The sequence below is a fragment of the Podarcis melisellensis genome (genome assembly GCF_964234715.1).
Source record: "Podarcis melisellensis genome assembly, chromosome: 4".
In the NCBI taxonomy this organism is placed as follows: Eukaryota; Metazoa; Chordata; class Lepidosauria; order Squamata; family Lacertidae; genus Podarcis; species Podarcis melisellensis.
The window spans coordinates 55,145,408-55,158,952 of NC_138531.1; the positions used below are offsets into that span (position 1 = coordinate 55,145,408).

At 40.3% G+C, this 13,545-nt stretch overlaps 1 protein-coding gene across 1 annotated transcript in view; it reads left to right on the top strand.

Annotated features, from left to right (window-relative positions):
• ADAMTS5 (ADAM metallopeptidase with thrombospondin type 1 motif 5) overlaps window positions 1–13,073 on the top strand; it is a 44,619-nt gene extending 31,546 nt beyond the window's left edge. The window contains exons 4-8 of the mRNA XM_081907990.1: window positions 3,831–4,114; window positions 5,096–5,279; window positions 5,910–6,085; window positions 7,183–7,358; window positions 9,003–13,073. Of these exons, the coding sequence (XP_081764116.1) occupies window positions 3,831–4,114; window positions 5,096–5,279; window positions 5,910–6,085; window positions 7,183–7,358; window positions 9,003–9,573 (1,391 nt within the window). The 3' untranslated portion in view covers window positions 9,574–13,073. The remainder of the gene's footprint in view (window positions 1–3,830; window positions 4,115–5,095; window positions 5,280–5,909; window positions 6,086–7,182; window positions 7,359–9,002) is intronic.
• Window positions 13,074–13,545: the final 472 nt, after the last annotated feature.

Genomic DNA, 13,545 nt, shown 5'->3' on the forward strand with positions numbered 1-13,545 from the left:
CCTCCGAAACACAATATTGTTGTTTTTGAGCTCTCCAAAAGAAGCATGTGGAGGCAGTGAGACACAAAGACTCGCCAGGGACGAGATCTTTAGGATGTGGAAAACTGGCCCATGAAAACATGACCCAGAGTGTGGCAGTGGTGGGAAAGACAAATTCCGTGTTAGGGATTATTAGAAACGGGACTAAAAATAAAGTGACCAGTGCCTTCATATAAATCTGTGGTGCAATCGCCCTTGGAATACGACATACATTGCTGGTTGCTGCTTCTCAAAATGAATGCTGCAGAGCTGGAAAATGTGCAGGAAAGGGCAACCAAAGCAACTGAGGTGCTCAAGCAACTCTTCCATTATGGGAGATGTGTGGTGTTCACTCTTACACACATTGTCTGCATAGAAGGATGCAGCAGAACTTGAAGATCCCCATCTCCTGCCCCAGAAATCTATATGGGTCCTACAGCCTAGCCTCCTCGCCATTGGCCACGGCATGCCCTAACAGATCAGGCACTGTTGTCAATGCACGGCAGACTCTATGTGCAATTTATGCCTTCCATGTATGCCTAATAGGGAGACACTGTTGGCAAGTGTCATCATGATTCCCATATGTCAGTATAGCTGCTGTGGACTTTGTGGATGGCTGTCTTGTTAGCTCCTCCCCCCCGCCCGTATTGTTGTTATTGTGTTTTGGATGTTGTTCCTGGGGGAGCACATAAGCCTAACTAGAACTTCCCACTACCTCTTTCTGCAGTAGTGTAATGGACTTAATCTTGAGTAGTTCTATGTGTGGTTAATAGAGTGTTTCTCAAGCACAGCCTTCATGGTTACTTGCAGCCACCAGCTGGCTTCTGAGCAGCTGCCTCATCATAGACCGCCATTGGCATTTCTCAATCCACACACATAGCAAACTTGCAAAGTAGCTGACTTATTTTTCTGTTTATTGTTAGAATAAACAATGTGGTGAGTAAATATTGAGGGTCACATGCTGAGCTACCAAAAATACTGTTTTAACTCATTAATTGGAACATTTAAAGCAATGAAGAAGCTTGTTTGTAGTGTCTAAATGTGTTTATCCAAGAACTGAGACAGAATGTTTTTGAGAAAAGGAACAGTTTAATCCTTGCATTTAATCCTTATTTGACAGAGGCCCCTGATGTTTCTGGGCATTTTGCACCCCTTATCTATTATCTAGAAAGTTCACTTGGTGCACTTCTAGAAAACACAAAGACCAGGGGGAGGAACCTTCAGATACAAATGGAAGCTTTGAGTAAAGTCCTCAGATTTATTTTTAATACTGAAGCTATAAATGGGAATCTTGTGGGGCTTTAGCACCCACAGCTGTAAGCAGGTCAGTTTACAATATTACAGAGCCAAGACAGAAGGTTAAAAACAATAGCAAGACAAAATTTAGAAATCTTCACTGCCTCTTGGGCCATAGTTAAGATAGACCTGAATAATACTGTTGGACCAATTACTGTAATTGGCTCTTTTTGATGCACTGCAGTAAATGTATGTGGTTTTTCCCTGACCTGTCTCATAGGACATTGTACCTAGGGACTTCTTGTGTACTAAGCCATTACTTTTCCACAGACCTATGGCCCCACAGTGCCAGATTACATGGTTTGGTTTGCTTTGCCATGTGCATGGCTGTGAGAAAAGGGAGGCAGACATATGTGTTGTATGTTAGGCTGCTTTGAGACTACAGTAATATGAAGAGTACAGTGTGGTTAAGACAGGAGTGGGTGGTTGACCAGCTTTGGCCCAAGGGACACAGGATTCCAGCATTTCTTCTGAGGTGGGGTGGGTCTGCCTACGTGTCTTCTCCCAACCACAGGGCTATGGACTTGGCTTATATTATAGGAATGGCAGATTTTCTTTTGCTGTGCAGTTCTGGCATTTTCCCAGGCAAAAGTATGCTTGTTTGAAGGATGCTGTTAGCTGTGTGTGGATTTCCATATTAGAAACAACTACTGAGATGATTGTGGCGTTGACTTTGCTGCTAGCATAGTATAGAATCACAACATTACTCCAGTGTTAGCCATGTTGTATATTGTGGACCATATACAGTGGACTATATAAAGGTAGCAACTGTATTTGTTGTAAATGTTTTTCATAGACTAGTAGCCTTGCATCTAGCACTGCTCAAGAATTCTAAGAAGCCAAAAACAGGGCCATTTTTAAATTCGTGATTAGAATCAGTGGTTTTGAAATATTTATTCCACTGTCTTGATTCAAAATGATGCCCAATTGTATCCAAATAGAGACCAAACAGAAAACCCCTGCTCCTTGATGTCAGGAACCATAATGCAAAATTTTGTTTTATCTTAAGATGTGTCCAAATTCATAGCGAACAAGCAACTTTCCCAAATATATAGATGATAAGTTGTTTGGTCTCCTTATCCTATTCATTCTCCAAGCACAGTTCAGCATGCACAAGATAACCCAGGGGTGTTTTATTTCACAACAATGTATCATCAAGTAGCAAGGACACATTATTTTATTTTTAAAATGCAGTGAAATATGCCTGAGGTAAAAGTTATATCCTGCATGCTGGCTCAGGGTCATCAGAGAGCTGATAAAATTATAAACTTGAGGAGAGAAATAAGTGATGATGCAGAAGGGTGTTTTAACTAAAATTGAATCATGGGGGGGGGCTAAATAATCATGGTGGTTGAGTTCTGTTTATGGCAGTGAGGTATCATTGATTTTATTAAAAAGAAATGTTCTGAAATATAGACCTTTATCCCAATTATGTTTTCAAAGTCCCTGAAGTTGGGAGGTATTTATATTCTGCATGCTTTCATCCATCATCAAGTGGAAGTTGGCACTGCTTGCAGCAAGAGACAGGTTGTGGTAATCTATTTTGGCTCAAGAGAAATGAAGCTTCGCTGAACCACAGGCACCCACACAGGACTCTTACAAGGGTTATAAACAAGACAGAAAGCTCTTCAGATTGGCTGTAATTCCCTGTATTAGCATAAGAGCCGGTTACTTCTATGAGAAAGAAAAATCCTCTAAAATTGAATTTCCAGGACAACTACTTGATGTTGTTTTGGCTTTTTTTCCAGAGATGCTTGACATCACAGATAACATAATTATGCCTTATACCATGTTCTTTTCCATTTGTATAGACGTGAACTGTTTGTTCTTTGGTCTTGTGGCTCTCCTTGGTTTTAGGGGGTCCCAATGAGCACTTGCCACCAATATTGCCTTTCCTGTGCAGATTTGGTTTTTGATTTAATGAATCCTCCTCCCTTCTTACAAGTTTCCCTTGGCTACAGCTGTGTGTCATGCTTTTTCTGGCTTTCCTTATTAAGAAGGCTTAGCTTTTCAACAGCATGTTCAAATGACAGCTTTGTTTATTTTGAAATGTCTCTAGGTCCCATTGATATATATGGAAGACCTCACTCACAGAGTGGGTTTGAGTACACAGAAATTAAAAAGAAACGAAAACCCCTATGCCCGGTTCTGAAGCTGATAGTACCAATTATAAACCGACATGCAAGCCAGAGCAATCTTTTCTTTTTTTTAATAGTAGGGGAAATACTTTTTCTATATCTGTAATTTAAAGACCAACTTACTCTGGTGGGACTACTAGAAAATAAAATAAATGGGTTATGAATTGCAGCCTGTGAAATAAAGGTTATTGTAAAAGCAGAGGATATATAGCCACAAGCAGGTTACAGTTAGAGGTTTCCACATGATATACAAGAGCCCAACGGAGAACTGAATGGATTTGGAACAAACTCTTGATCACTTTATCTAGTTTGGAAGCTTCAGAGGTATGGCAAGCATCATAGAGAGGAAGCAAATTATAAACTGGGTTGTCCTTTCAGGTAACTGTTTACTGGATCAACCACGAAAACAGATCTTGGGCCCTGAGGAGCTTCCAGGACAAACATATGATGCCATTCGTCAATGCAAGCTGGCATTTGGGTCTGAATACACAGTGTGTCCTGGAATGGATGTGTGCTCTCGTCTGTGGTGTGCGGTTGTTCGCCAAGGTCAGATGGTGTGTTTGACCAAAAAACTCCCTGCTGTGGAGGGGACGCCATGCGGAAAAGGAAGGATCTGCCTTCAGGGGAAATGTGTTGATAAAACGAAGAAAAAATATTACTCGGTATGTTGCTACTTTAATGATCAAACCATATGAAAGTGTACAAGGCCCAATCATGCTGTGGCCTGTTTTGAGTGAGAATTCAAGGGAAATTAATCATCAACAGAACAAGGTATTAGTCTAGGCATCCCACTTTTCTTTGTTAGGATACAGTTGATACTGGACCTCTTGCCTGCTCACCTGGATTAAAAAGAATTCTCGAGCTCTCCAACAGCCACAGAACATGACTTCTGCTGGTCCTGTAGTCTAGCATTTTAACAACACTTGATAGGGGCTCCTGCCTTCACTGGAACCAAACTTACTGGAATTGGAACAGTTTCTGGATACATTAGCCATGACAGGATGTTACCTGGTTGATTGAGTATAGGCTGTTAGTGCACAGCCAAGTGATTGTATCTGCACCAGAGTGGGAGCACCTGACATAGTTGCTGGTACAAAGGCTGTCCCAGGTCAAATTGGGTGTTAACTCCAAGTTCTTCCATACCTTGTAGTCCTTGGTTTTAGAAACAAAAACTCCTTGTGCCCTTAGTGTTAATTCTATCCTGCACTAGAATGCTACATCTTGCTGTACTCACCTAGTTTGATTCTGATCCAATGTGGAATATTGAAAAGGTAACACACTAAGGGCAAGAGAACACAAGAAATGCCCTGCCAGATCTGACCAATGTTCCATCTAGTGTAGCATCCTATACCACACATTGGCCAATCAGATGCTCAAGAGAAGCCGAGAAGCAGGTCAGGAAGGCAACAGCTCTGTCCTTTTGTTGAATACCAGCTGTTGGTAATCAGTGGCATGCTGCCTCTGAACCTGGACACCGCATACCAACATCAAGATTTCTAGTTTCAGTAAAAGAGTAAAAGACGCAGAGAAAGAAACGAATGCAATTAGAAAACAGGGACACAAATGCCAGTGAATTTGGAAGTTGTGTTTCTTCTCCAAGTTTGGCTGATGAGCTTTGTTAACCTTTATCCTTTATATTTCAGGCTTCAAACCATGGGAACTGGGGTTCCTGGGGACCATGGGGACAGTGCTCTCGCACATGTGGTGGAGGTGTTCAGTTTGCATATCGTCACTGCAATAACCCTGCACCTAGAAACAATGGCCGGTATTGCACAGGAAAGCGGGCAATCTATCGCTCCTGTAATGTCCTGCCGTGTCCTGCCAATGGTATGTTTTCCACAAATCAAAGTCAATAACAATGTCAGAGACTGTGGTACTTCTTAAATATTGTGAAAATGTTGTTTCTTACTGTACCCAGAGCAGTAGTGACATGGTTAAAGACTCTTGACTATTTCTGCAGAGACTCTAGGTTTAAATAATAATTGACATTTCTGCATTCACTACTGCTCTGGGTTGACTACATTGACTACATTCACTTTATGCAATTGCAAGTGGTTATCTGATCTAGTGGGTTGAAGAAGAGAAGTCCAATAAATGAAGAGTTGCCCCGAGAGATTTTGCAAGGATGTGTTAGGGCTTCACTAGATGAGTGTTAGTTGCACATTAGACCTACAGGCCATATACAGTATATCAAGGCTTTTTCCTATCTACTTTATGCTATGACAGCTGTTCCACAGGTGAATTACCATCTGGTAACAGTGTGGCATACTGTTTGCTATGATGTTTTGTTTTGTTGGATTTGATCCATAAGCTTTGCATTGGCTGTCTCTTGATAAGATGGATTCTGGGTCTTCCAGTGTTGTGAATTTGTGTTTGAAATGATGCACACCTTGTGTGTATGCTAGCATTGGGAGAATATATGTACACAAATAGTAATGAATGATCATCCTTCTCCAGCTAAAGCTTTTCGCCAGGAACAATGTGAAGCAAGAAACGGTTACCAGTCCGATGCAAAAGGTGTCAAAACCTTTGTAGAATGGGTCCCCAAATATGCAGGAGTGCTGCCAGGAGATGTTTGCAAGCTCACTTGTCGAGCCAAAGGAACTGGCTACTATGTAGTTTTCTCTCAAAAGGTAAATGTAGTTTCAATAACTGCTTCTCTCTCAGATATCAAAATATTTGTGTTACGAATAGCAGGGGTGGCCAAGGTCTGTTTAAGCTGAAAGCTTTTATATATCCAAATCTTCAACAGCCCCTGGCCAGGCTGTTGCTTCTTCTCTCTCTCTCTCTCCTGACAGATCTGGCAAGCCCCAGATAATATGCTAAGCCAAACCTTGTTTTAACTAAGCATGGTGCAGTAGCAAAAAGAACCAGGGAAGAGCAAGATGGCAACTAGCTGTTATTTGTGAACCTGCATGCTCACAGTTTTACTAAGCCAATCTTTGGTTTAGTATGCTGTGAAAATCAGACTATATACATGGGTAAAAGACCTTCTTTGAATTCTGTGGTTTTACATAGGTAAAGGTAAAGGGACCCCTGACCATTAGGTCCAGTCGTGACCGACTCTGGGGTTGCGGCACTCATCTCGCTTTATTGGCCAAGGGAGCCGGCGTTTGTCATCAGACAGCTTCCGGGTCATGTGGCCATCATGACTAAGCCACTTCTGGCGAACCAGAGCAGCGCACGGAAACGCTGTTTACCTTCCTGCCGGAGCTGTACCTATTTATCTACTTGCACTTTGATGTGCTTTCGAACTGCTAGGTTGGCAGGAGCCGGGACCAAGCAACAGGAGCTCACCCCGTTGCGGGGATTCGAACCGCCGACCTTCTGATCAGCAAGTCCTAGCCTCTGTGATTTAACCCACAGCACCACCCGTGTCAGGACATAATAACAATCTTCTGTTCCTTAGCAGGTCTTAAAATTAGATAAATACAACAAATGACATAGTACACCATGTCATGACTCCTCCAACCATGCTTTTTTGTTAAAATTGTTTGGTTGGCGAACTGCATCACAAAATTCAGATGACTGCGAATTTGAAAACACAGCTGTGCTTCTTTCTTGATACTGTTTTGGAAAATATGGAATTTGAGAGATTTAGCTTTAAATGCATACTGAATTGAATTCCTTCCATCCCTGCTCTTGAGCTTCCCAAAAAGTTAAGAACGTTCACTAAGAAATCATCCAGAAATGAATCTTAGTTTTAACCAGTGGTGACTTCATCTAACAGGTGACTGATGGAACGGAATGCAGGCCGTACAGTAATTCTGTCTGTGTCCGCGGCAAATGCGTGAGAACAGGATGTGATGGCATTATTGGCTCGAAGCTGCAGTATGATAAATGTGGAATCTGTGGCGGAGACAATTCCAGCTGCACAAAAATTATGGGAACCTTTAATAAAAAAAGGTAAGAATTCTGATCACAGCTATTGTTTTGCAAGCCGAATTGTTTGTTGCAATGGTGAACGCTAATTACATAGGGTTCAGTGAAATACAGTGTTGAATAGCAAATTTGGATGGCAAAAATACACCGTAGAGTACCTCATCTTCCACTGGAAAAGTCTCACAGGTGCTGCTACTCATTCAAACATAGGGTGTGTTGTAGACGTGTAATAGAATTCACATATAGCAGAGAGCAGAGCTTCCACCACTAAGCTGCTTTCCACCAATTTAACACACACACTATTAACAAAATAGAGATTTTGTTTTCACTCAAAGTTTTCTAAAGGCTGCTATATACCTACAACGAAGGCATTTGTTATCGCCAAGTAAGTACACCACTTGATTATGTTGGCTTGTTTGCTAGATATTTCTAGCTTTCTAATAATATTTCTAATAACTGATTGGTGGTAACTATCTCACACAACCAAGTTACCACTGCTGTCAAACTCTGTATATTATACATTATCTTATTATCATCTCAGTGTTAAATGTGCTAAGCAAGTCACCTGAATGCCCTGCTGCAGATAAGCACTCTGACACTGCAGTAATGTGACAATCCTCATCATTACTGTTTTTTGTGTGGATACTTCATGCTTTTTTTGTTCCTGACCAGACTGAGCATTTCAACTATATTTCAAATTTCACATTTTAAATATATAAGACCTCACTTAATGTCAGGTTTCCTGTTATGAAACTCACTCATATATAACACTACTGACACATGAGAGTAATAATTCTTCAAAAAGCAATAGAAATTATACTGTGTAAAATGTATTAGTTAAATGTTACCACTAGAGATAGGTGAGCTTTCCAAAGTGGCTTTTGGATTAACTCAGAAATTAATACTAGTCAGAAATTAATACTAATACAAAAAGATACTAGTCTCCAATAATTATTTTTCACAGGGATTATGAATGAAATAATCAAAATTAGTATTACTATTATTACTTGTGTGTGTGTGCATATGTACGCTTAATTTTAATTTTCATTCAATTGTATTTTTTCATTTCTTTAAAAAGCAGGGGGAGAATTCGGGTATATTTTCCAAATAAACCCCACATCTTTTACCTGTCCCCATACAAGCTTGCTCTATTAGTGTCATTGTTTCATGACATTTAATAGGGGGAAATTAAGAAGACAGGGAAGCTGGTATTTCTTCTCCCATTCAAATTTTAATATGAAGGTGGTTCTAGAGGGTGTAACCTTTACCTCTTCTTGGAAGTAATTTAACTTAGTTTAATTAAGCCCAAAAAATTCTTTCTGAAGCCTCAAATAGTTTTCAATTAAGTTTTACTTAGACCTACAAAACTTAATGAACCACTTAGCTGTGTTCAATGGGTCTATGAGTAAAGTTTAGTTGACTATCACCCTATTTCTCATCATCACATTTGTGATATCGTATTTCAACAAGTGCTGATAAAGTGGGATGCTTTCATTGGCTTCAGCAGAATTTGAATTAGCTTATCTTCTATTGGAAATTAGAAAAGACAGATACATTTAACGCTAGACCCAGTTCATTGTCAGATAAGAACTACTATCAATGGCTTCAATAGGTTTCGAAAGACTATCCATTTCTTCCTCACTAAAATGTACTTTTCTTACATTTCAGTAAGGGCTACACAGATATTGTGAAAATACCAGAGGGAGCAACACACATCAAAATCCGACAGTTCAAAGCAAAAGACCAGAGTAGATTCACAGCTTACTTGGCCCTGAAAAAGAAAAATGGTGAGTACCTTGTCAATGGGAAGTACATGATCTCAACCTCAGAAACCATCATTGACCTCAACGGAACTGTCATGAACTATAGTGGCTGGAGTCACAAAGACGATTTCTTGCATGCAATGGGACATACAGGCACGAAGGAGATCCTGATTGTACAGATTCTTGCAACTGACCCAACTAAACCATTGGACGTCCGTTACAGTTTTTATGTGCCAAAGAAGCCAACCCAAATGACAAACTCTGTCACCAGCAACAGCAGCAGTAACAAACTGGCAACGCCGCTCACCCAACCCCAGTGGGTGACTGGACCATGGCTATCTTGCTCTCGAACATGTGACACAGGCTGGCAGACAAGAACTGTCCAGTGCAAAGACAGAAATGAAAAATTAGCTAAAGGGTGTCTTCTGTCTCAAAGACCTTCAGCATTCAAGCAATGCTTGCTCAAAAAATGTTAACCTGTGGTTCCGTCGGCTTCTTAAAAAGGAGCCTCATTAAGTCGTAGTTGACATGTTGACATAAGGTCTACCCCGGCACAGAGAAAAGCCAACACTTCAATATGCTTTCATGTTGTCTCAAATTATGGGCAGAATCTGCCTATTTGGACCAAATGAAGATATGCACTGCTCTGAGTGACAGTGAGGTGATCTTGATATGTCAAAGGCACTAAACATTAGTCGCTACAAGCCCTTTGTATCTGCAAATAAGAAGAGGATAAACCAGTGAATCATCTCCCTTATCTCACCTACCTCTAACACAGTATGTCCTTAGACAACTTGTCATACTTACCCACGATACCACAATAGCTTTTTTATACTATTTGTAAATATCTCTGCTTTGGTATGTCACTTTATAATCACTTGATCATCTTGTGGAAGAACAAAGGCCTTTCTATACAACACAAGTGATTGACCAAAGTATGTCTGCAGCCATTGAGGACTCCACCTTTTCAAAAATGGCTGCGGATATTTTACTGGAAAGTTAAAGAGCTTGCTGCTTTATTTAAAAAAAAAAAGATTTAATTTTTGACAAAAGGAAATGCATTTCCATCTTAGGAATTTCCTGACAAGACTTTATTTCTGTATTAATGCCTTTCTAACCAGATATTCTCATACAAGTGGACCTCTGCAGCAAAAAGAGAGAGAGAGAGCTGCTAGTATGTATCTTGAAAATGTAAAAGGGGGGCATGCTTAATTCTGTTTTAGCAAGTGAGAGGGTCATGATCCAGTCCCATATGTGCATCCTTCCATGTGCAGGGAGACAGTGTGAAGGAATTCTACATGTGGGAGCAGCACATATAAGAGAGTTTGGTGAGGCACTGGATCACGCCTTCAGTGTCTTCTATCTCAAATATTCTGATACCTATTCACATCTTTCTTTTATTAGTTTCACAGTGGCTTCTACTGGAAATCTAACAATGTAGTGAATTTGTTATCTACTGAAGAAGCTATGAAGAAATCAAAATACATAGCATAGGTTTCTTGCATGTAGCAATGTATTGTCTAATACTTCTAATTTTGGGATGCATTTTTACCACTCGGACAACACCAATCCCAATGCACAGGCTCAATTATGAACCAAGATATATTGTGCACAAACTGTCCCATTGTTGCGATGGAGTATGTGCAATCTTCTGCACATGTGGCTTGGGCTACTCCATTGAATTCTTTCAGGTGCACCTCAAAACTCCCATACAATTGGGGGTGCCGATGCACAATTTGTTTTAATTAGTTAATTTTAAAACAAAAAAACAAAACTATAAAATATATTTATTTTTTGTGACATTGCATATTTTTGTAGATTAAGGCTGCAATCCTATACCCGCTTACTTGGGAGTAAGCCCCATTGAGTATAACGGGACTAGCTTCTGAGAAAATATGTACAGTATAGCTCAGCAAGGGCCACAAGAAGTGATAGCTATAGTCAGTGCTTTTTGGGGGGGACACAGGGGTACACATACCCCTAAACATTTTGTGAATATAAGTTTAGCCTCATTGAGGGGCAGTATTTCAATATGAGTAGGAAAATGAGAGTATCCCTAAACATTTATTTTAGGGGGGAAAGCACTGGCTATAGTCAATATTCTGAAGAGTATTTCCACCAATAAAAGGGTGCAATTTTTTCCAGGGCATAGGCAAATAAATTTTCCATTTTAGAAAGGTAACATAAATACCTCGATCTGAAATGTGATGAAATTAATTGAATTTTGGATGATGTTTATATAATATGGAATATATATATATATGGGTATAAAATCTCAGTAAAAGAAGATTGCCCCTCTGCTCCTAGTGCCTTCCACAAATATTGCAACTATGGACAATTCTTGATTTTCCATTGCAATTTAGTTTTAGATTTCAGGGGAGTCAGGACTATATCTGAAAGTACCCAATTTAATTTTGATCTAAAGTATTTGCACTCCAGCACCAGTTCTGATGTTGTTCTGGAACAGTGGTTAGAATGCACCATTCCAAGCATTTATTTTCTAATGTAGGACGTTTTAGGGTGAATAGATTGTTAAACCACTCCCATTTATATAGGCCAGGAGTAGGAAACCCTGTGGCTCTCTAGAAAACTATGTGTTTGCATTCCTGTTGGCACTCCAGAACCTGTGGCATTTCAGACATCTTTCAACATCCCTGATCATTGGACATATGAACTAGGGCTGGTCAGGTTTGGTGTCCAACAACATCAGGAGGGCTATAGGTTGCCAACACCTGATACAAGTCCTGTTTACAGCTATTTCATTGGAGTACAGTAGTACTCCCATTTATAAGTAGTAGCCTGACTTGATAAGACATTATCATCAATGATGATTGACAACTGCACTTTCACATCCAGGTCAGACTGATGCCCATTAGGACTGGTAGCGCAGAAGGCAGTAGACAGTGACAGAGCCAACATGAGCCAGAACCAGAGCCAATGACTGGTGGAGCCAATGAATTCTCAGTATGTCTCTAGTCTCTTCTCTGTTGCATTATAAAATGGCAACACCAAGACTAACAAGGAGGAAGCTGACAGCAGCAGCACCCGCTGGACTGATTGTAGGAAGGCAGGCATTGTCCTAATTGCCCTAAAAGACCAGCCAAACAGATATGGGTTTGAAGAATGTAGGTGCATTTACTAGGTACATAATATGTTGATCCAAACAAACAGGCGTTTCCAGAAAACACATTGATCGATTAAAACAGCTGTTGTCCAGCACTGTTCTAGCATATGTAATTACGCATAGCTAGTTGTGGCAGAATATGAATAGGGTTGTGCATCCAGATGTAGATCAAAAAGTGCATCCCATCTGTAGCATTGCAAAGTGAATTAGCAACATCCACATTCAAATGCACGCCTCCTTTTTATACCTGTGATTCCTGTCCAGAGAAAGAGTGACACGTATGAAATACACTTTTGCAGAATGCTTCCACCTGTGACTATAGGACTAGGAGAGATATCAGTTTAGTACATTCTTTGATCCACTTTCTGTTCTAAATTATAGAGGTCCCCTGACTTTAAACAGTTCTCATGCCATTAAACAAATTCTGATCTTATGTGCATAATCAAGGAGATAGAGCTTTCTATCTATAAAAGATGTAGCTCTTTCTTCAGTGATCTTGGGATGTGATCGGGGGGGTTTTTTTTAACTGAAAGAAAGGGCAGTGCAGAGATTTTTTTAAAAACCCCGGAAATGAACTTCAAGCTGGTGCCAATCTTCAATATTTAATCTTTTTATATTAACTGAAGAATCAATCATATTTGGCACCATGTCCAGGATCACCTTTCAGTACTTGCCTAAATTCTTTATGAGCAGAGGCCTGAGGTGCTTGAACATTATGGGTTATATCCTGGGCTTTTTTTCAGCTGGAACTTGCTGGAACTCAGTTCTGGCTCCTTTCAAGTGGGTGCCATTGCCATTCTAAGGCAACAAGGGAGGTGCTCTTGGTGAGTTCCAGCATCTCTTTTTCTAGAACTGGTTAGATCAGTGAATCAATGCTCCTATATTCTAGGGTTGATGAACCTGTAGCCATCCAGATGTTGTTGGACTTCAGATCCCATCAGTCCCAATTAGCATGGCCGATGGTCAGGGATGAAGGAAGTGATAGCCCAACAACATGTGTAGGGCCACAGCTTCCCCATCCCTGCCTTACACTCTAGTTTTCCCAAGCAATAGTATAGGAAACTTTTAACTGAAAGTAGTCCCTTCAAGAGCAGGAAAGGGAAAACTCAAAAGAAGCAACTGAATCCAGTAAGCTAAATGCAGAGATGGTGCACATACAGTGTAATCCTATACATGTAGAAGTGTGTGCGATTGAGTTCCATGAAGCCAACTTCCTAGTAAGCGTGTTTAGGATCACTGCCATCATGGTCTAAGTTATATGGGCACATGTAAGTTACTCAAACTCAGGTAAAAGCATGGAAAGAAACTGAATTTTAGTTTCCTT